The following is a 23,568-nucleotide window of genomic DNA, read 5'->3' as shown; positions in this document are numbered from 1 at the left end:
TGATTATACAGGGATTAGAATACATCAGTTGTTATTTAAAAAGAAAGAGGCAAATAAGCTCCTCCGCTCATATTGTGAGCAGCTGAAGATCTTGTATAGCTCTGTGTATAGTGTTTAATTAGTCGTAATCGAAATGGGAGGTCAAGGCATACAGTGTTTTTATGTTTTATTTTTATGACCTCAGGAAAAATAGTTTTCACCTCAGTGGCAGCTAATGGAAATCCAAATAAACTTAAACATTATATTGACCACACGGCAGTAAAGCGATGAATTTAATGATAAATGTGATAAATATCCCTAGAGTCTGTGGCGGCAGACATATTTCTTCGACACATCTCTAAAACAGTATTCAGATCATGTGACAAAGGCTTTTAATTATTATTACGGAAGCCCAAGCTCATACCTCATCCATTCCTTAGCATTTGGCTTCATAATAAAACCCTCATCAATAATTCTGCTGATTTACATGCTCAGCCAAGCATGTGCTGGTGCAATTAACATTAGTATGGTGTTTGTTGTGTGTATGTGTATGTGTGTATATGTGAAAAAGAAATCTTATATGCTTATGTGCTTCTTGCAGCAATTAAAATTAAAACGGGTATGCTCTGTGTGTATTTCAGTGTGTGCATGCATACGTGAGGAGTTCCCAGGGAAAATAAGTTTTATTTATTTTATTTTTTCAGTTCAGATCTGCATCTACATACACACACTTTGTCTTTACACAGATACACACATATACATAAATACATATATATATTAAGTTGTCTCAGCGTGAGAAAATTGCCTGAAGTCATTCTGCTGAGTCCAAAGATATTGCATGTGTTATAAGAAGGGCCAAGCTAACAAAAACATATTGATGTGAAGGAACTCTCTTACCATAGGGATCTATGGAGCTTTCTCTCTGGAGGAGGGGTCACACAGCTCACGGTTCAGATAGTTACACAGTTTAAGTCATGGATCTGATAATTTTTCAGATCGGCAAAAAAAAAAAATAGTTAAAATTAATTTTAAGAAATGTGTTACTACAGAGTAGTCTCGCTCAGTATCCCACCCCCAGCACATCTGATTGCTTACACTTCCAGTTAATAGCCTAGCTAGCTTTAAAAAAAAAAAGAAAAGTAATAGCCTATCAACACTGAAACTTGTGCCACAAATTTTGCAATTAATGTAGTACACCTTTACACTAAGGGGTTCAGATCTCACATTGGCCTGTAAGGATTTTTATCATGAAGTAAAATCACAGTGATCACCAGTGCTTCTTGTGTATCTGCTTAAAGACTCTCAAAAGTAGTATATCCCACTTATTATTATTACTTATTCAATTATTGCGGCACTGTAGAGAATGAGCTTTGCTGTCTGTTATCACAATGTGAAGCCAAAGAATGATGATAATGACTGTTAACTGTGTAGTCCAGGGATCCCTTAAGCTTTTGCAGCCCTGGACCTAAATGAGAAATTTAGTTTCTCACCGTGGGACCAATGCTCATTAAAAAAATACTAGCATTTTTATCATAGGGACCAATACTGAATAAATGTGGGTTTTCACACTGGGTTGAAGGCTCAGTGAGGTTGTCTCAGCATAGTACAGTTAGGCCATCAGGCTGGGAACCAGGATCATTAAAACGTTTAAAAAAAAGTAAAGCCAAGGTCCACTTTTGGTCCCGAACCAGTCTTTGAACAACACTTCTTTACACTGTATGACTCCCAGTGGTAATATTATATAGCTGTATGGCAGAGAATGTGCAGTCTTTATGCAATATATAATCATTACAAAGAACCAGAGACTGATGATAACGAGTTTTACCTGTCTAGAGAATGGAGCACTTATGAATCATAATCTAAAAGACTGTCTGTAACAGCCTCTCACCTAAAACACAGTGTAATAGACAGACACACATGAGATTATGCTTGAGAGGGGTCTGTTTATGAAAAATTATTTCTTTTTTTGAAAAAAAGACCATAGATAGATAGATAGATAGATAGATAGATAGATAGATAGATAGATATTTAGTCAATTAAAATACAAAAAAATAAAGAGTAAGAGTGGTAACAATGTTAAATGGTCCAAATGAAAGAAGCCCATCCACAGTTACCCTCTCTCAGCGGTAACATTAGCTTACTGCTGAGGATGTGTCATAATTATAGAGAGGCTGAAAGATTGTGATTAAGGAGTTTTACTCCCTAGACAATGACCTAGAACTGTAATGAATCATCATTGGATAGTGTGATTTATAATCAGTGTTTTCTTCAGGATTGTCAGGCATGGTGGTGCCGGGTTGTGATCTACTCAAATGAAAGTGATGCGACCACTTGAAACTTGGAAACCACACGATGATGCGGTGCCACATAGTGAAAACCTCAGAACCATCAGAATATTATTGTACAGTCCGTTTCATCACACGGGCTCTGACTCAGCAGCATAACAAGTGTATTTATGTGGAGAATCTTGTGAACAAAATGATGCTGGGAAGATGGCTGTAGACTCTCCAAGCTCTTGGCTTGATTGACCTGTGAGCATGAGTGAGGGAGAAAGACAGGGCAGAGTGGATAAGAGGCATCAAGAAGAGCAGAGGAGAGCGACGGAAGAGAGCATATCAACAAACTGCACTTCACTCATTTCTCCCCTCATCCAGCAGGCATCTGAAGAGCACCTCAAAAGCTCTTACCTGAAACACATGAGATGATTACACACACACACACACACACACACACACACACACACACACACACACACACACACACACACACAAACAAACAAACTTACACTCCCATGCTCTCTCTGCCTCTCCCTTTCCCCTTGCAGCATCTCTCAGTGACTCTTTGACCACATTTTCTTTTTTAATGGTTCATCTGTCAGCTGTTACAATAACTAAACTTTTGTGCTGCTTTGTATTGCCCTCTAAGCCAGCAGTTTACAATTTTTCTCCAATTCCCTGAGCCAGTGAATTGTCAACAGTTTCTTAAAACGAAGAAAACAAAACTAACAGCAGAAAAGACACAACATGTACATTTTAATATGGCAGTTTTATAAGCTTTACCCTGTTTGTAAGACTCTATTAGACAACTTTTTTTTGTTTAAAACTCTGAATTAAAAAGCTCCCTGTAGTGTTATGTAAAGGTGTTGCTAGTACCACCTAACCTACTGTAAGTCTTGACACCAAACACTACAGCTCTGTGCAGCAGACTGATTAAACAATGTAGACAATAGTAACAATAGTACTTCCCTATGAGTTTCAGGATGCAACAGATTTCACCACAATTTGAAAATTTGAAAATAGAATATTTGATGCCAAGGATAATCATCAAATAATTTAAACACATATTTATCTTCTGAAATGACAATTATTAGCATTTAAATTTAAAATTATGTCTTAACGATATTAATGGATTTAAATTTTAATGCGTCACTCCCTATTGAGTATTTATGATTGCCAGAGCTAATAGTTCAGGATACACTCCTGTAAAAATAAAAAAAATCCAACAACAGGCATCACGTCTAATCTTGCTGCGCTGAGGACTATTGTTGATGGCAGCAGGCAGCCACATAATCTCTTAATGCTTGTTGGCATGTGGAATACTGTTGTAATTCTGGCTGCTCAGTGGACTCTTTATTTTATTTATTTGGTTAATCTTCATGGAAAAAACCATCACTTACCTGTACAATTCATTAGTAATAATCTAATTTCATTCAATTTCATTTGAAAAAAAGTTTATAAAATGATGCATGATGAGGACTAATGGTGATGGCATTAATCAAGTGGTCGAAGAAGTGCTCAGATCTTTTATGTAACTAATAAAAGCAATAACACCATGTAAAAATACTTTTTTTTAAAAGTAAAGTATACAAAATATTAGTCAAGTAAAAGCACATTATTGCAAGTATTAGCAGCAAAATGTAGTTAAAGTATCAAAAGTAAAAATACTCATTATTCAGGAAAATCATGTTAGTGTAATGTTTTTATCTACGTACGTTGAGGTGGAGCTGATTTTGACTCAGTGCACATTTTAGATTCACCTATAACAATGCATTGTACTACAAAATAACTAGAAACAGCTGCCAAATAAATATGGATTAAAAATCATAGCATTTCCCTCAGAAATGTACTGCTATAGCGTTATAAAGTTGCAAAAAATGAAATAGGTAAAGAATGAGTACCGTCAACCTGTACTTAAAGTAAAGGTACTTAGTTGCATTTTGAGAGAACTAATATTTTATGCAACAGTATTTTGCAGTTAATATTCTATACTCTTAGGGGTGAGAGTAGTGAATAGTTTAGGACCAATATCAGGAAGAACTGAGTCATTTACTGAGCTGAATATCTACGTATAGAAGTGGGCAGATGATATAGTTAAGGTCTATTACAGTCGTCAGAAATGCCAAACATACATTAACACCAACAAGAAAAGTAATCACTTTTTTATGAATTCCTAAAAAGTTGACTTGTCGAGATGAAAGGTTTGCTGAAGACACTTTGATGATATGGAAATGACATTATGCATTATAAGCTTGTGTTTAAATGTTGAATGGTCTTTTAAGTGCAAATATGGGATTAAGTCAGCTTGAGGATTTTTGACATCAGCCCAGCAGTGATATTTGGCAGCTTTTTTCCCCCTATAACAATCTCATGTTGTTTGCATGAGCTGGATTTGTTTTTGGCAATATGAACCTTTGTATTTGATGCCAATGAAAGCCATTTGAACATGAGTGAGAGAGAAGGGGATGAGAGAGCGCGACACAGAAAGTGTGTTTTTGAGTGTGTGATTTTTGGACAGAACATCAAAAAACACAGCAGAGCAACAAGACAGCTTGTTCTGTTTGCATCATATCTCACACAAACACGCATACACAGCGTCTATACACTCACAAACCCTTAGCACACACATAACACGGTCGCACAAACGCAGCAAATCATTCATCCATCTTTTATGCTAGGATGCACAAAACTTCGGCATCCCTTTGTAAATTGCAGCTAATGTGTGTGAGAGAGGAAGAAGCGGGGTGAGCAAGCCTAGAATACAAAAGTAGAGAGCTAGAGTGAGTGGGAGCATAGGAAGACAGGAAGAGAGAAGCAAGTAAGAGAGAAAAAGCAAGAAAGAAAGAGGTGCTGAGATGTCAGATATTGCTCTTTCTCTAGGTCATATTTTATAACCCTCAAGAAAATTCTCTTCTATTTTTTCTGTGCTATTGTATCCCTTTTCATCATTTCCCCCATTTCTATTTTATTTATTCTCTTCTTCCTTTCCCTTCATTTCTTGTTTTTTGCTAACCACCATTATTCATCCACAGAGTTCCATTAAGACAGAGCTGGTCTAAACTGGTTTCTGTCATGTTGTCTGGTCTCATTTACATTTACATTACATTTTAGGCATGCAGCAGATGCTCCCAGCCAGAGCGAAGTCTAAAACCAATGCAAGATCCCAAATATGAGCTGGACAAAAAAATTGTCATGTGTTTTGCTTTTGTGCAGACAGAACAGATCATGCAGGTTGATGAGAAAGACATGTGAGAACTGAGGACAGTTCTGCTCATTAAATCTCTGCACTTGTTGGTTTTCATTTCCACCATGACAGTTGTTCCGCAATTTAAATTTTTGCAAAACCTTTCTTCTTCCTCTTCTTCTTTAAAAAAAAAAAAATGTTGTAGTTTTGCACACTGCATGTTTGGATTTGCTTACGTGTATTACCCAACATTTTGAAAATTCAAACGGCAGGTCTACTGACTATACTGAGATAAGGTTTATTATGAAAGCAGGCAAAGAGGAAGTGAGGCAAATATCAGGAAGAACTGAGTTATTTAGTGAGGTAAATCTCTATCTACATATAGGAGTGGGCAGCTGACGTGAAGTGAAGGTTACAGACTATTACGGTCTTCAGAAATGCCAAATATACATGCAAACTCTTGAAACGATTGGTGCTAGAGCAAACATACCTGAAATCCTTGAAAATTGTATTAGTTTGAAAAGTTGCAAAATGTGTCCTCATATAATAATATGCACACTTTTCCAGGGGTTGAAAAGTATTCAAGACCTTTACTTAATTAACATTAGCAATACCATGATGTAAAAGTAGCTGTTTAAAGTGACGCCTGCATTCAATATTTGTATTAAAAGTAAATGTAGTCATTATAGATTCTCCAGTCATTGATATATTTTTATATATTATATCTTTGGGATACTATTGCTGATGTATCTGTAAGCAGTATTTTAATGTTGTAACTTCTCAAGGAGGATGCAGTTTGAACTGGCCTACTTTGTATAGACTTGGGTAGTTTAATTTCTATAATTGTGTTCCGTATTTTGTATAAATGTTAAAAAGAAAAGTATATAATCTTGAAAATTGTAGAACAATTAAGTACATGAATAAATACTTTGTTACTTTTCTCCACTGTGAATTTTCATGTTGAGTAATCCGTCCAATGTCTCAGTGACATCTGTCAGTAAATTAGAGATCTGTTCAGGGCCAAGTAAAAGTTCAAAAGGTAGGCGCTGTTCACAGTTTTTTACACAACTGCCACTGTGAAAATTGTTTTATCTTTTGAAATGTCCAAATGTCTACTGGTAAAAATGTGTGTTTGAATTGAATGGAGCCATTGTTAATGTCATAAGTAAGACCTGTGTTTCTCCTGCTATGACAAGTGAAAATGTCTGCTCTACAAAGACCTATTCAGAAATGTTATGAATTATAGAATTTCCTTAGTTTCCAGATTTCTGTCAAATCAAATTACTGTTACTCCCTGTTTTGCCTTTAAACAAAACACACAGAGAAGATGTTTGAGACTTGTTTATTTTGTGCTGGATGATCTCCAAATTATAAAAGGCTGATCACGATAAGGGTGTCCATTGCGGCACTTTGATGAAAAACTTTTTTTTATCTTTAATCTTTTGTATTATTATTATATCTGTCAGCTAGAAAACGAAACACAAAAGGGAACAGTCTTGTTTTCATATTGATTTCTGTGTATTTTTCACGTTCCTGAGTCAGCCAAGAATATATCTATTTTAAAATTCAAAGGGTTAGCGCATGCCTTATTTTGTGAATTCTCAACAACAGTTGGGGATATTTCTCACAGTTGGAGTTATCTTAGTTGTGCTTAACCACTTCACTGTCATCATATATTGAAAAGTACTCAGGTACTTGTGACCGCAATAGCAAGAATTTACATTTTTTTGCCTCCGTCACTTTCATCTTACTATAAAAAGGATTAAAAAAGTATAAAGTTTAATGATTTACCTATCAGCATAATATGATGCCATACAAGGCTTCAACAATTACAAGATGTCCCTCAAGTGTGTGAAAATGTCCTGATCAAATTTACTGTTTACCATATAATCTTTCTTATTTTTCAGTGAGTCAAAGTGGTCTTGCTGGTGATGTTTGTCCAGATCCAGGAGTTCCAGAAAATGGCAAGAGGATGGGCTCGGCCTTCCAGTAAGTTCACTTTATTCCGGATTCAGCTGCACTCAGTCACTCATAGTCAAATAATCTATATTAAAAACATCCACAAATGCCTTGGATATTGTTGCTATCATGACCAGCACAGGGGTTGTTATTGTCTGTGCGTCAGACATGTAGAAACCAGAGTGCAGAAATGACCTCACTAAAAAGGTCTTTTCCTGCAGGGAATTACATTTGCAAGCCTGGCACAAGATATCAAATCATTTGGATGACGTGAAAAGAGGGATGCTTGCTCAATTCATGTTGTGTTGTTTTAATTCTTAAATCAAAATGGCTCAGTTGTTGCCAGCACTGGGCCCATAACTGACAGTTAATATTGAGCTTGGCTGGGGGCTGAATGAAGTTGCACACTCTCTTTGTTTGCACAGTCCATTTTACTAGGTGAGTTAGGTGCCCTTCCAACCTGCTTTGGCTTTACAAAATACTTGACGAGTGCAGTGGCGGACTAAAACTTGGCAAGCTTAGTTTAGATCTGATGACTCTTCATGTTTGACTGTTTCTGTTTGTCCAGATTATCTTAAGGGTACAGACATTGCGACTTAGTTCTTTCTTCAGTGTGTGTTTTAGTTGTCCCTTCTCTTTTCTCAACCCATGGGCATCCTTTAACTCCCAGGGCGAATGAGCATGGAACTTCCTCACCAGATTTCTCCTTCGTTTTCATACAGACAGAAGTGTTTTGTGGTTTACGTATCATCATAAATAATTAATGTCTGTTGGGGACCTGTCGTTACAGCTCTGGCTTTTTAGATGCGGGCCACCTTATGTAACTGGCTTGTAACAAACTCGAAAAACTCACATATTCACATTTGCAGTCTTTTAGAGAGGAGCTTTAGTGCTTGTCAGATCAGCTCCACACCTGCCAACCTGTGTCACCTATAGGAAAACAAATTATTAGCGGCAACCGTTTCAACCTGCAGATAGTGACATGTTGATGTTGCTGTTTTCTTTGTGTGTGTGTGTGTGTGTGTGTCTGTTTGTTTTTGTTTTGTTCACTTTTACCACTTGTTAGCCTTATAAGATAGTAAATCTAATAATAATAAAACATTGTGTAACACTCACGTCAAGTAAATATTAAATATTTAATGCTTGTGACTGAAACTAAATGTTAGATTTTACAAATACATTTATCATTTATTTCCCTTTCTAAACATGTGCACATATTCACCTGGTATACCTCACCTGGGACTATATATTCATCAGAACTGAAAACAACTGTGTGAGTGTGCAACGGCCTTTAACAGGCCTTTAGTATGTCCTTCTGAGCATATTTTTTTGTAGAAATAGTCACTGATCCAAATAAATATTTCAAAAATAGGTTATTATACACAGACTGTTTACAGACAGTGCTCAGTCCATCCACATTCTTATCTTTTCTGTATTTTCTTTCAGTTTCTTAATCCCATCATCTCTACCTTTCTCAAATTATAAATACAGTATATATATATATATATATATATATTTACAGACAGTTGAAAAAGTAACAATTTTACAATGTTAAACACACAAACAGAACAAGAAGAAATGTAGTTTTAACCTTCACTTCCTACAGGTGACACAAAAGTTGTAACTTCAGCAGCTATTCATTTCTTTTGCTACAGATTAGAGCTGCAAGAATTAACTGATTGACGGTTAGTGTTGCTTTTGTCAACGAAAATTATGACTAAATATCGTCGTCAACGAACCTTTATCACGTGACGGATACGAGACGAGACGCAACGTAAATGGTGGTCATGTGACGAAACCTATAATCAAATATATAATGCAATATTGTTGACGAATAAAAACGGGACTAAATGTGGTTTGCAAAATAAAAACTCTGCTAAAATATCTCTTCATTTTCGTTGACAAAAACGAGACGGGACGAAATGTTATAACGTTGTATTATTTTGAAATATTTCTGTTTCCTGAGTCTCGGGGCTGCATCAGCGTCGTCACTTCCTCATTCCCCACTCGCGGCATTATTTAGAAGATGCAGCTGCAGTGGGTTAACGTTAGTCACTGACACACACATTTTATTTGCACTTTTTTATTATGTTATTGTAGCTCGAGCATTCAAGCACCTTGTTTCTCTTTAAGTCAAACTTAAATGTAATGTCAATTCTTTCTGGCATTGTCATTTGAAGCTATTTTATTTATATAATTTAAATGTATGTGTGTGTACTTCTTACATGTTACATGTAAAATAAATATGTTGTAAATTCAAATCAGAGCGTCTTCCGTGTGTGGAATTGAATGTATTCTTGAGTCTCTATGGTAACAATAATATAATAATAAGATAACCTTGTTTGACTTGTGAAATGGGTGACTTAAAGAAAAATTTGGTTTTGTCTAAACTATACTAAGTACTTGTACTATATTAACTGGGTTAAATAGAATTGCATTACTAAAAAGAGACTAAAATACAATTTTCATTGACTAAAACTAGACTAAAATGTCATCAGTTTTCGTTGACTAAAACTAGACTAAAATAGTCATGGATAATTCTAACTAAAATAAGACTAAAATGCTCAGACTTTTAGTCGGCTGAAACTTGACTAGACTAAAAAGAGTATAAACGTGACTAAAACTAATACAAACTAAAATGACAGTTTGACACAAAGACTAGACAAAAACTAAAATGAAAACAGGCCGCCAAAAACAACACTACTGACAGTAGAAGGAAAATTGTAATTTATAATTGTTTCAGTAAAACAAGATATTTGAAGCTGTCACCTTGGGTTATGGGAAATTATAAAAGCCGAAGCAATTAATCGAGAAAATAATCAGGTGATAAATCAATAATGAAAATAAAAGTTAGTACATGTCGTCACCTGCAGTTCTAAACTTCTGCCGCTGTTACCTCATTTGCCAGTAGGTGGTGCAGGTCGGCCTGTAACAGTCCCAGAACTGCAAGTCTGAAAGTCATCCACAGCCAACATAAGCAGAGCCTGTTTTGCATTGTTCACTGTGTGCCCTTGATTATAGTCATTTTGAATCATCATCAGCAGCTCTTCTGTCCAGAGACATCCTGTTAACCATCAGTATTTACCAATTCACATTACTAATCACTCTACAGGATTTTATAAGGGTCCTCACTCATATAGGGGTTACACACAAAGAATGGGAAGGAATGTAGGATTTTGGCTAATAAATAAGGATTTGATGGACACAGGAATTTTTAAATTATTTACTCCATGGTGTCTGTCATCTTATCAGTAGAGAGGGAGCCATAATTTAATTTAATCGGGAGTGAGCAATTAGGAAATAATCATCTCTCCCGACTCATCCACTTAGCATCAGTGGCAGCTAAATTGTTCTTATATTTCTCTCGTCATTATTATGAGAAAATCAAAAGCGGCATCCCATTTTTACCTTAATCTGAGACTATTTTCAGGCCAAAAACTTTTTTTAACAATAACTATCTTTGAATCTCCAGCTCCTGGTGCTCTTCTTTACCATTAGCAAATATGACTGCACAAACTCTGTAGGAATATTAGTGAAGCTGTCTGGGTTGGTGAACGGTCATTACCTCCAATTGTGTTTGTGTTGTTAACGCTTCTCTGTATGTGTGCGTGCATGTTGGCATGGATGTGTTTGGTGTGTGTTACAGGTTTGTATCTAATCATCATTAAGTAACAAGAGGTAGGAGCTGGAGCAGAATTGTGGTGTGATGAGGCAAAACAGGAGAAATGGAGAGAGAACAAAATAAAAAGAATAAAAAACAGTTTTCACTGTTGGGCAGTGCAGATGTTTCAAGATGGCTGTAACTTAGTGTGTCATGGCCATTTTGATTCTCAGACAACCACGTACACAGTTGCAATGGAAAGTTCTATTTCAACGAAACAGCAATAACAACAAAGTTTTCTTTTCTGTAATTGTAAATTTCACAGTGAACGGCTGGATATAAGGTATTTTCAGTGTCATCAGCATTGCCAAAGTAGCAGAAGCTGTAAAGTGAATGACCCAACTCCGTGACAAAGGCACTAACAGAAAGATTTGGCCAGACTGTACGATTCTACAGTGTTTAACAACAGGGTGGATCCACTGAACAACCAGAACCCTACGTAGCGAATGTTTGGCCAGGTGGTAGTCTGTGGTGTGTGTCAGCAGGGAAGAGACATTAAGCTTTACAGACAAGACACCATGCAGACTTCCACTTAGATGGCTGAATGTCCCTCTCACGTGTTAGGCAGTGGGGTGTTAGAGAGAATGTGAAAACAAGAATGATCAGAACAACTTATAAAAAGAGAAGGCGAGAGGGGAGATAAAAAAGAAAGGAGAAGAGAGGAAAACAGACAATAGAAAAAAGGCACAAGTGGAGAGAAATACAAGGTCTTACCGAACGTGAGGAATTATATATCCTAATTGGATGATCTGTGTTGACGGTTGTCTACCACAGGGATCTAAAAGCCTCATTAATATCATGACCATCATTCATACATTATTTCTACAATTATCTCCTGCAAGAGCTCATTTCCCTTAAAATATAAGCAGTAATGTGAGAGGTTTCCATAAGTATCACAATATCCCCTGACTGTTACTTTGTGAAGCAGTCAGATGTAGAATCAACATTACTGTTATTAGTATATTTGACAGGTGTTTTTACTGTTGTGTCTCCTTAACTAGAGTTGGCTCCAGCGTCCAGTTCAGTTGTGACGACAGCTATGTACTACAAGGATCAAAAAGTATCACCTGTCAACGAGTAACTGACACACTGGCTGCCTGGAGTGACCACCGACCCATCTGCAGAAGTAAGTTTAACCTTTCATTCCTTCTCAAACCTGTTATGACATGTCAGGTGTGCATGCAGTTGTATAAAGTATATGCCTGTATACAGTGTATGCCTACCATAGTGATACTACAGATATTTACTATATAAGAATATACATTTATATAGTACATTTATCCTGAGACGGGGGCAAAAAGCGTTATAATGCATCACATTCGCACACATTCTCATACACATTCATACACTGATGGTGGTGAAGCCATCAGGTGCTGACCTGCTTATGTGGGATTCAGTGTTACACTCAAGCACACTTCAGGGTGCTGTTACTGTAGGAGGAGCCAGGAGTTAACCAGGCTCAATCCAGGCTCAACCCTCGTGACCCGCCCTTTCCAACTGTTATTGCTCCAGAGGTCCAATGCTTCAAAAAATTGTACCCTACCTGTAATCAGAGATCCCACCGCCATAGGTGATGTAGCACTGAAAGTAGACTTACATGTCCATTATAAAGCAGCACTATGTCACTCAAATGCATTGACTCTTGAAATACATTTTATAGTTCTTGGATAACAGCGGACGGTTTTATAACGCCGCGTCTTAATCAAAGGTATCGACTGAAATGTTTGAAGCTGTAGGTGGTTATGTTATTCTGCTAATGCAGAGGCGCTAAAAGTGTAGTATCATGGAAACAACAAATATGATTTACATTTTGTTACTTGTTGATGTCTTAAAATCACGATTCACTCTCTGACTGACTTGCTGAGTGACTAAATAAATAACTATGTGAGTGACAGTGCAACGATGCAGGGGCTCTCACTGCCCACATGTTTACTGACAATACCCTGTTGGGTTTATTGCTCCACAATGAGAAGGCAGACAGCTAACACACACACCCAACTGTGCGTGCACACGACACACACTTACATTGACAGCAAGTTTCTAAAGGACAATGTCACATACCTCATAGCCACATGCAGCAGTACTTGCCTTGAGCTCTGTGTGTGTTTGACAGACAGGCAGTCCCTGTGCTCAGACACACACTATAGGGTCCCTGTCACATTGTATTATAGTGTATTTGTGGTTGTGTGTGTGGGCCTGTTTTGTGTCTGTATGTCTGTCTGTGACTGCAGGAACCTGTCTGACTTCATGATACTGGCTACTCTTGTCAACAAGAGACAGTAGAGATCGAGAAAGAGTGAGATAGTGGGAGACATATGGATGTTATTTCCACAATAGCCTATTTGCTAAATTTCTTCAAATTATGCTTCACACGATGCAAATGGCTTTAAGCACTTCAGCATAGCTGGACTCACCTGTAGATCTTTCATTTTCAACAATGTGGTATGGAAAAGCATTCTGTAAACCCAACTTTATTTTAAATTATGTCGTAGAGGTTTTGAATAAGTTTCATTTTGTGTAGATTCTGGTGGTCCCTGTCTCTGAAAGCAGGTTTCCAGTAACTTGTTTTATCTAATTTCAAGGAGAACCCGACCGAATTCAACCTGGTTGCAGGCATTAAGAATAACTATATAGTCAGTTTGTTTATGTATGTCATATAAACATCATAGAGGCACCAGTATAACCAGTAAACTGAGACTGTTTCATAACTAGTTAAAAACTCCTTGTAGTGCATTCAAGCTAAACTAGAAAAGAATATGATTAAATTGATGCACATTTGAAGACTGCAGCAATACAGGCACTTGATGTATGCATTACATTTCGTATTCCTTCAATGAAGTGAAAAAAGAAGCAGATGCAGAAAATGTATGATATTCAAACCGTGGCCAACTTGTTTTTCTTACCTTGAAATCACAGAAGGGTACATTTTAAGGGAATATCAGAATTCAGGAGGTGAATTTTCGGTATGACACAAGCAACAACTGGAAACTGCACATTCAAGGTAATGTGTTTGACAGTGATTTATGTCTTGTGATATTTTCCACATAAATATTTGTAATTTGGAGAGAGCAAGGAAGAGAAAGAGAGAAAATAAAATAAAAGCTATCACACACGACCGAGTAGGCAGACCGAGGCTAACAATTCCTATACTGTAGCTCTGTTGTATTGTGTTATCTGGTATGATCGCTCTCCTGGGATTCAAACCCATGAGCCTCTCTCATTCTCTACTGAGACTTTAATGTTAATTAGAAGCTGGTCTCTGGGATGAATCGCCATGAATGTGTTTCTGTGTGTCCGTGTGTGTGTGTGTGTGTGTGTGTGTGTGTGTGTGTGTGTGTGTGTCCGTGTCCGTGTGTGTGTGTGTGTGTGTGTGTGTGTGTGTGTATCACGGTGTGTCTCAGCTCTCTTTTCTAATTAACAGGCAGATCAGTCATCTGAGGTCCTTCTTTCTCGTGGCATTTTCTGTTGCTCTGTCTCTTTCTTGCCTCTTGCCCTTCCTCCTGTACTTTCTTTTCTCTTCCTTTCTCACATTATTATCTTTCACCCTCTCTACTCTCTCTTTCCGTCTCTTTCTAACCTCTCTCCCTCATGTCTCTCCACTTTGTTTCTCAACCTGTCTGTATTTTCTTAACTTTATTATTTCCACCCAGTCACTCTCTAACTCCCCTCGCCCACCATTATTAGGGCCTGAGCACCGACTTCGATGCTAGGACCCTATTTGAATTGCTAGTTCTGTATTTTTCTTCTGTTCTTCTTATACCCTTTCTTGTCTCAAATATCATTGGCCTTCCCTCCCTCTAATGGCAGCAATCGCCTCCAGCTAACTCATTATGACAGATAAAGGGCAAATATATGATCAGATAAAACTTCCTCTGCAGCGTGATAGTGCTTGTTGACTAAAACTGACTGAAAATGTCAAGTAAGCCCTTTAATATTACTGTGCTCGAGAGAGGGTTTTTAGGGGGACTTTTGACACTTCACTTTTTTTTTGCCAAATATCCCTTTAAAGCAATAACACATGGGTGACGTTAGGAGGTACTGAAGACAAGAAATATCACCTTGAATATCGCACAGGACAAAATCAATATAGATAAAATAGAGCACTAGGATTATGAAAAATGCTGTTGATAACAGGGATCTGCAGGCTCTTCAGAGCAAAGATACAGATGGTTTTAGCAGCAGGGGAGGAGAGTTTGGGGGCAAATGTTTTTTAACATTTTTCCATCTATACCTGAAACATACCCATTTCTAAAGCTACGTAAGTCATATTCTTTGCATTTTTTGCCTTGCTAGCAGCATGTGCTCTGGCCAGTCTTTTGGTACATAGTGAAATATCCTACAGCTATTGGATGGGTTGCTGATCAAACATTACACTTGTCCAACACATTAGTTCATAAAAGGATGCCTCTAAAACTAATGATTGAACTCCCATAAGCCTTAATTGGTACTATGAGATTAATGATAATATGCTAACAAGCTATATGTATTATGTAGCTATACACGTGTTACCACACTGGGTTATCTTTCTTGTAACTTTGATTTTTTTATAACATTTATTTTTTACAACACATTACAGAAGTATAGAATATGGCCCAATTTTTATTTTTGTGACCTTCCACAATTTGAACATCATGAGGAAACCGTGTTTGTTGGCCAAAATATGACCATGCAATATTTGGCTTAAATTAACCCCCCTAAGATGGTTGCTTATAACATTCACCTCATTATGTAGGCAGAAAATATTTTGGTTTAAAAGCCTTTGGCTTTCTCCAACACACACATAAATCTAGATCTAAGAAATGATATGAAAGAAAAAGTTTTCATACCACAGCCAAAAGTTTTTTTTAATTGCACAGGGCTCCAGGTTTTGTCCTCATACCAAGGTATGCATTTTGATGTTTATATCCAATGCAAAAGGTTCCTGAAAGGCAGCACTCTGTTAACACTAGATTTGTGGAGCTCATGATTTGGATCCACTTTCCTAGGAAAATACATTATTCTCCCCTGTCCTCTGTGAGCATGTTGTTTTTTTAATTTTACATTATCACAATAGTGCAAGTCTAACCCCTCTTTTAGTAAATAGATAATAGGAAGTTAAAGTTCTCAGTATTGTTTCCAGTGAACCCTATGGTCTACAGTAATTTGCCCTTTCCTCTGTTGCCACCACACCCTCTCTTTCTTTTCTTTTCTTTTTTCTTCTTTCTTTTTAAGGTAAGAAGCCATTTGCAATCTGCAAGCGTAATTTTGATTACCCTGTAAATCTTTTTTAAAAACTCTATGTCGCTTTGTCTCTCTCTTTTGCTGCCTTCTTCTGTAGCTCGTACCTGTGGCAGCAACCTAAGGGGGCCCAAAGGGATCATAACTTCTCCTAACTACCCTGTTCAATATGAGAACAACGCACACTGTGTGTGGGTCATCACTGCAATGGACTCTGGGAAGGTGAGCTCGTTTTCATTATTTTATTCCCCCTTTGTTTCACCAGGCGTTACATCATATTGTATTGTCTCATGAAGTGATCTTAACATGGCGATAAATGATCTTTGAGGCAATTGAATTTTTGTGTAAGTCTACATCGTTCGACCAATTTTGCTCCAACTTTAATTTGAGTACTTCATTTGCTCTTTTATGTCAATTATTGACCAGTCTGCGTTGTCCACTTTTTAATTTAATTGGTCAATAATGTGCAATATTTGCAACTTAATGTCTAAAACACAGCCTTCAAAAGCTTATAACGGTTGTCATTTAAAATAGCTAAGATGTCAACAAAGTGATGAGGATATTATTAAATGAATTTGCTTCTACAATAGGATGGAAACTTTATCTATATTTATTTATTATCTACTCATCTATTAAAAACCTTCCTACATATTAAGAATGTGTAATTTATGTGTTTAGTTGTTTTCATTAGCCAGAAATCCCAGGTGTGAGTGTGTCTAACTGCATTCATTGCAATACAGAGCCGTGCTGTGGTAAATACAGAGTAAAAAATGCAGTGGAGAGTGACAGGAGAGACAAGAAAAGACTAGTAACTATGATACGACATACACTCTCTTATGAGGACCCCTGTTGTAGGGCTGTTGGTTTAGGCTTCCCTTTTGTTTTCCTGCTTGCTGACTGAATTCTGTTTCTATTGCTGAGCTCATGGTCACCACACCTCCCCAATATTGTGAAGGCAACTTTGTTGACTCATTGTTGTATGGACATGAATAATTCATATACCTGCGGTACAACATCTCAAGTTACTATAACTACAGTTTCTTTAGTGGTATTATCTTTTCTTCATGTCTCGTCACATATCCTGTCTTCACTTCATCTTCCCTGTCCAAGCTCCTGTACGCTGTGCAGAGAGAATGCTCTCCACTCTTTTGCTTTTCTCTCCCCCTTACCCTTTGCCTGCCTCTCATATTTTTTCCAACATCTCTGTTCTTTATTCTTACTCCTCTCTCCTCACCTCTCTTCCTCATCTACTTTGCTCAGCACTGCTCTCTTCCCATCTACTTTCTCCTTCTATCATCTTCTTTCCTCCTTTCACTTTGATTTGTCTAAAATGTTAAGTTTGAAGATGTTGAGAGTAGAGAGAGGGAAGAGCAAAAGATGGCACTGGGCTCATTGAAAACTTCAGAGAAAAAGATAGAGGGAATGTATAGAAGAGAAAAATAGGGCTGAATATTCAACTATCTACTTCATGATTTAAAAGCGAGTGCCAGGAAGAAAAGGAAAAAAAGACTGAATGTCCAAGCAGGTACTTGACATGTGACATTGAAGTTTTCTCTAAAGATGGGTGGAAATGGAATCTACTCACCTCTGAGCCTCTAAGGGAGCAGGACAGAGAAATAGTGAGGTATAATTGAGGGGGAGAAATGGGCTTTTTGTTCTAACCTCTGTGTCCTTCTGACCTTGATAGAGAGAAATGGCAACGTAAGATGACCAAGACCTAGTGTATGTCTGTGTAGATTTATCTCATTCACTTCACTATGAGACTCTTAACAACTTTGTATTTGGGAGAAGTTTGCGCTTTAAAGGTTATTTTTTCCAAATCAGCATCTGGCAGTCCTGAGTGGTCTGCATATTAAGAAATTTCTTTTGAAGTGACGTCTGCTTTGCAGCCGTTGTCACTTGTTCTTATTTGAAGTGTCTTACAAGAAATCCCAGGTTAAAGGAATTAATTGACACAGCTACATTTGTAAAAGTTTTAAATGACAAATGTACTGTATTATTAGTGATTTTGCATGGTGTCAGGTGACAGATGGGAATGCATCATTTTGTCGTGTATATGTGTGTTGCTTGGGTTTTAAAATAGAATACAATGCAATAGAGTATAATAGATTTATATAGCCTTACCTTATGACAGATGGAATGTCTGTTATCGGTTTTTTGTACTGCCTGTGCGTGCGTGCGTGTGTGTGCGCGCGCGTGTGTGTGAATTGAAAATGCTTGAGGTTTGAGAGCACTTTAAGAATGTGCTATAATGACAGATTATCAGCTACTACAGCTGCTGGCATTTGCAGAATGTCACTATCTACATACACAGAGGGAGAGACAAGGACAGAGACGAACAAGAGGATGAAGACAGTTATAGACTAGACTAGACTGGAGTAGAATAGAAAGGGAATAGAATATAATTTAAATGTATGTGAATAAAATAAAATCCAATCCATGCACAATACTGAGACAATGGTGTATTGTACAATATATACTCATTTGTTGGACAGTTGTTTTGTTTCTCTAATTTCCACTTAACTTTTATGCTCACAAAGTACATATCAATTTACTGGCCACGACTTACACTTAACTCACACTTAATGTGAGGACAGAATACCTGTTCTGTTTTGTCCAGTGGCAGTTCAAATAAAGTTATTCAAACAAGTTAGCTGCATCCTCAACAAAAGCAGAAAGGCAGCTACTCAAGTTTACTATGACTCAAAAGTAAAAAGAAGAAACAGTAGATGGCAGGAATATGCACACAATATGGTCTGTCTGTTATGCAGTGAAATTCAGTTTCATAACCCAGCACAGTCTCAAGACTATACAACTATATATATTAAGTAGAGCCAGCCTGATACAGGATTTTTAAAGGCTGATACCAATATTGATAAATGATAAATGATAATAAAAAATATATGACATATCGGCTAATACTACCCATACCATAGATAAACACTTTTGATGTGTAACAACTATGTGGGATATCAGACCGAACTATAAGACAGATGACTAAAATTTCTGACACACCAGAAGAGCCAGGTCAGTAACTGTTCAGGAAATCTGTGTCTTAGCCGCACAGTTCAGAGAGGTTTTCCAATGTCAGGAAAATAGCTACAAAATTTCAGGAGCTTTACCCTTAATGTTTCTTAACAAACTTTGCCTTGATCCTATAGACTATTTTATTTTTATTTGGGTGTCTTAAAAGCTAAATACTTCAATTAAATAAACAATAAAAATAAGGTTAATCTGACTATTTTCTCAGTACTTAGAAGTCCGCAATATTTTAATTACTTAGTATTTTTATCTTAATGGCCTCAGCTGAGCCTAATTTCTAAAGCTGTAAAGTGTCCCTAGCATGGATGGCTAGATTTATTTTTATTTTTATTAGCAATCAACTCTTTGTGTAGACACCTTGCTTATAGGCCGCTAAAATGTTTTTTGTTAACCACCTTCCCAAGCACATCTTCCTTGAGTAGAAGACATATGTACTCCTGCTTGAACATTGATCTTTAATCATGCTTTAATTTGTGTATGCAGGGAGTGAGACAGATGATTAAACACACCACTTAAAATCCTAGGTGTATGCTCCCCAGAAAAAAGTTATACAGTATGTGCTTTTTGTGAACAAAGTGCAGAGAGATTTAGGGAGAGAAAAAGATACTTAAAGAGAGAAAATAAACATGAATTAAGATGAATAACAGTAATCTTTCTGTAGACCTTTCTTATTTGGCTTTGCATTTCTCTGATTTCATCTCAGACTCTGCTCTCTTTGTCTCCTCTCCTCTTCTGCTTTATTCCATCTCTCCTTTGCACAGTCTCTGACGTACCATTATTCCAGTTGACTTCTTAAATCAATAACATGTTATACAAAATTGAGACAGAGACAAATGTTTTTATAGAATTGTGTGCACCTTTATGTTCCTTCTTTGTGTAGTTTTATGCGCACAAGTCTCAATAGCCAATAAGTAATTCTGGCTGGTTGTGTGTCTGTTGTCATTCTGTTAAGTTCTGAATAAAAGCAGCACAATCAATATAGTTTGTAATGGTCTGACAGCCTGTCGACAAAATGCTGTGAGTGTGCTTCTATTTGTGTGTGTGTGCCTGTGCTATTATTTGTGTAAGTGTGTGCAAAGGCATCTGGTTATGTGTGATTTTATGAATGTTGACTCCGTGTTTTCTGTCTGCCAACTTAATTGCTAACTGCCAGAGGTTGGGAAAAATATGTTGTAGGGTAAACTGTCAACATTCAGGTTGTAGTGAGGAAAAACTCGGTTGCATAGCAGAAAAAAAGGACCGGCAGTATGTGTGTGTGTGTGTGTGTGTGTCAGTCATTTTATTCATCAGTATCAAGCAGATAATTATTTTGTTCAAGTTTGAACCATGCCTGACTGCTCACACACATACATCCTGAAACGCATCGTCACACATGCCCATTAGGCCTCTAATCATTGCTGTCTTTTTCTGATGAATACATATTAGTGTCTGTGTGTGTGTCTGTGTGTCTGTGTGTGTGTGTCTGTGTGTGTGTGTGTGTGTGTGTGTGTGTGTGTGTGTGTGTGTGTGTGTGTGTGTGTGTGTGTGTGTCTGTGTGTGTGTGTGTGTGTGTGTATGGTATGGTATTGGATGTTGGGTCATTTTCATGCATGGATTATCATCATCATCACTTTAGTGTTGGCAGGACACATTCTGTGACATTCTATCAGATGTATTAAATTGTTAAATTTTACTTGATACAGAAATTGAGGCCAATAAAGACCAATAAAGGCCTTAGCCAATATGTCAATGTCCTGTCTGATTCTACAACAGAGCACTGTTTTGCAACATGACTACACAATTGCTCAAGCTGTTATATGATGAAGACACAATATCCAATGCCCACTGCATTATCATAATTATTCATGTAACAATAAAGTATGTGTCACAAATTCTAAGTTTTTTTTTGTAGCTCTGGCCATTGGCTCTATGCATGATGCCGTTTTTTTAGGAATAATTCTGCAATGTTGCTAAAAATAGGCTCAACGAGGCAAAAAGCTCTTTTACACAGCAAGCAAGCCAACAGTTTTGACTGATTAGTGTCCAACTTATTTGGAGGTAAAACCAAGGTCCATCTGCTGACTGTAATGGGATGTTACGACAGACAGCTTGGGTCATAATTTTACCTTTCAATTAATTTTCTCTTCCAAATAACTTGACTTGCCTAGGGGTTTGTTTACAACCTTTGTGATCATATGGCTGTTGCTGCCCACTTGTTGACCTATTTTCAACTATGTTTCTTTCTGCTTTCTTTTCAAAGGACAGCGTTATCGTTACAGATAGAACAGATGGTCCAAGCTACAAAAATGAAACCTGAGCTGTATTAAACCTTAGTTTTATTTGAGTGTTGTAGGATTAACACCTGTATTTGTCCTTTGAACTGCTCTGTGTTTTGTTACTCTGTACTTAACTTAATCTCGCCTGCCACATACTGTATATGTAATCTGTATGTCGTGTTGTGGTGGTCGGACTTTATTGCTGCTATAGTGAGATACTGTGTAATTTCTGAATCACTACAAATCATACAACATACAGGCTCATAGCTCAACATAGCTCTTAGAGTAAGTTTATCACATAGACTGAGCAAAAAATCAGTAAAGTGCAGAGTAAATAACCATCAGTGTCCAGGATAATGGGAAGACATTCAGCAATAGCTGCCTAATTAGCACATTATCTCAATTCAAGGCTTTTTGCTATTCTGGCTTTTGACTGTAATTTGGCAGTCTGACTGACCGTAATTCACTGTATTAGCTCTGGCTGTAATTCCTGAACCTTGCACCTCTCTACCAAAGGAGACAGTCCCTGGTGATGCATGAATGTCCTAAGGTCACGATTTTTAGTTTTGTGCACTGGTCTCTTCTAATGGTGATAATACATCAATTACATTTTATTTGAGAGCTGAAATGTAAACCACTCTGGAATAAAGCATCTGCCAAAATCCAGAAAAGTCAAAAGAAACTTAACGAACAACAGTGTTGTCACGTAGTTTTCTGCTGTATCACTGAACAGTATATAATGCAGCTTCCACAGAGCTGTCACACAGCTGTTGCTCAAACATAGTATGCAGTTTATTTTCCTAAACTGTCCAGCCAACAGGTCAACGGCACTCAAAGGTGCTGTAACACCTCAACAAGGGAGTTATTTTACCAGACAGCAGCCGTTTGCTTTCTTACTACTTAAAGCAAAGGTCACCTCGGGGCAGGACTGCAACACATAAACATGGCACATCTGGGTACTTTAAGGGTAGAGCCAACAGGCTAGCATCCTCGCCAGTCTATTTTTAAAATGACTGGTACTTTATTTGTCCCACGCTGAAAATCACTTGTCAGAGCATATAGCAACACTGAGACACAATATCTAAGCTGACATATAAACCCGAGATGCAGTAATCACCACAAATGCTGCACCCTCTATTGTGTAATGAAACCATTTTATTACAGTGCTGATATAATGACCTTGTTACACGCATCACCTGTGAGGAAATTAGTCTCTTGTGGCCAGGTCTCAAGGAATTCAGTCATTCTTGTTTTTATCTTTTATCTCTGTCTCTCTATCACCACCTTTTTCCTCTTCTCAATGAACTAAGATCAAGTGGATGTGCTAACATCTTGATTAGCTGCACTGGTTTCCCCGGGTGCCAATCACTCTACACATGCTTTTTTTCTTTTCATTTCTTAGCCTCTCTTTTGTTTTGTTTTCTCAATCTACTTTTGCCTGACACAGAAGATGTTCACCACGTTCTTCACTTTCATAAAAAGGTGTTTAGATCTAAGGGAAGTACATTGGCTTAGAGCAAGACGGACCTGGGGACAGTAAGCTATTTGTTTTCATTTTCTCCCTGTGCTGTTTGAAATTTCCCCTTGGTGATCTTGGTTCCTTACACAGTCCGAAGACGTGCTGACCTGCATGTAGACTGTTAATGAGTGATTGGAAATCTATGTTAGCCCTGTGATTGCTTGGCCATCTGTCTAGGCCACTCTCTGCCCTCTGGTCAGTGTATACTGGGACATACTCTGTCTCTTAAGACTTTGAAAAACAATAAACATGTAAAGAAAAGCAATGAATGAATGCTTAAGGCCTTTATACAGTGAGAGCAGCAAATTCACGCCTCAATTTATTTTAATGAGAGCCTGACAATAGACCATGGGAACCACCCACATAACAATTAGTATAACAGACATAACTTCTGAAATATATCATTACTTAAAAAATAACAGTCTGTCAATTCATGATTTCACCCTACAGCTCAACTACCACAGTAGCTCATACTC

General features: G+C 37.4%; 1 protein-coding gene across 2 annotated transcripts in view; it reads left to right on the top strand.

Annotated features, from left to right (window-relative positions):
• Positions 1-23,568, top strand: part of LOC127352220 (CUB and sushi domain-containing protein 1-like) — a 396,058-nt gene that overhangs the window by 215,686 nt on the left and 156,804 nt on the right. For both annotated transcript variants that reach the window (XM_051380421.1, XM_051380419.1), the window contains exons 8-10: positions 7,347-7,428; positions 12,061-12,185; positions 16,377-16,498. In XM_051380421.1, the coding sequence (XP_051236381.1) occupies positions 7,347-7,428; positions 12,061-12,185; positions 16,377-16,498 (329 nt within the window). The remainder of the gene's footprint in view (positions 1-7,346; positions 7,429-12,060; positions 12,186-16,376; positions 16,499-23,568) is intronic.

This window comes from Dicentrarchus labrax, unplaced genomic scaffold, assembly GCF_905237075.1.
Source record: "Dicentrarchus labrax unplaced genomic scaffold, dlabrax2021, whole genome shotgun sequence".
Lineage (NCBI taxonomy): Eukaryota > Metazoa > Chordata > Actinopteri > Moronidae > Dicentrarchus > Dicentrarchus labrax.
This window is presented reverse-complemented; position numbering and strand designations above follow the sequence as displayed.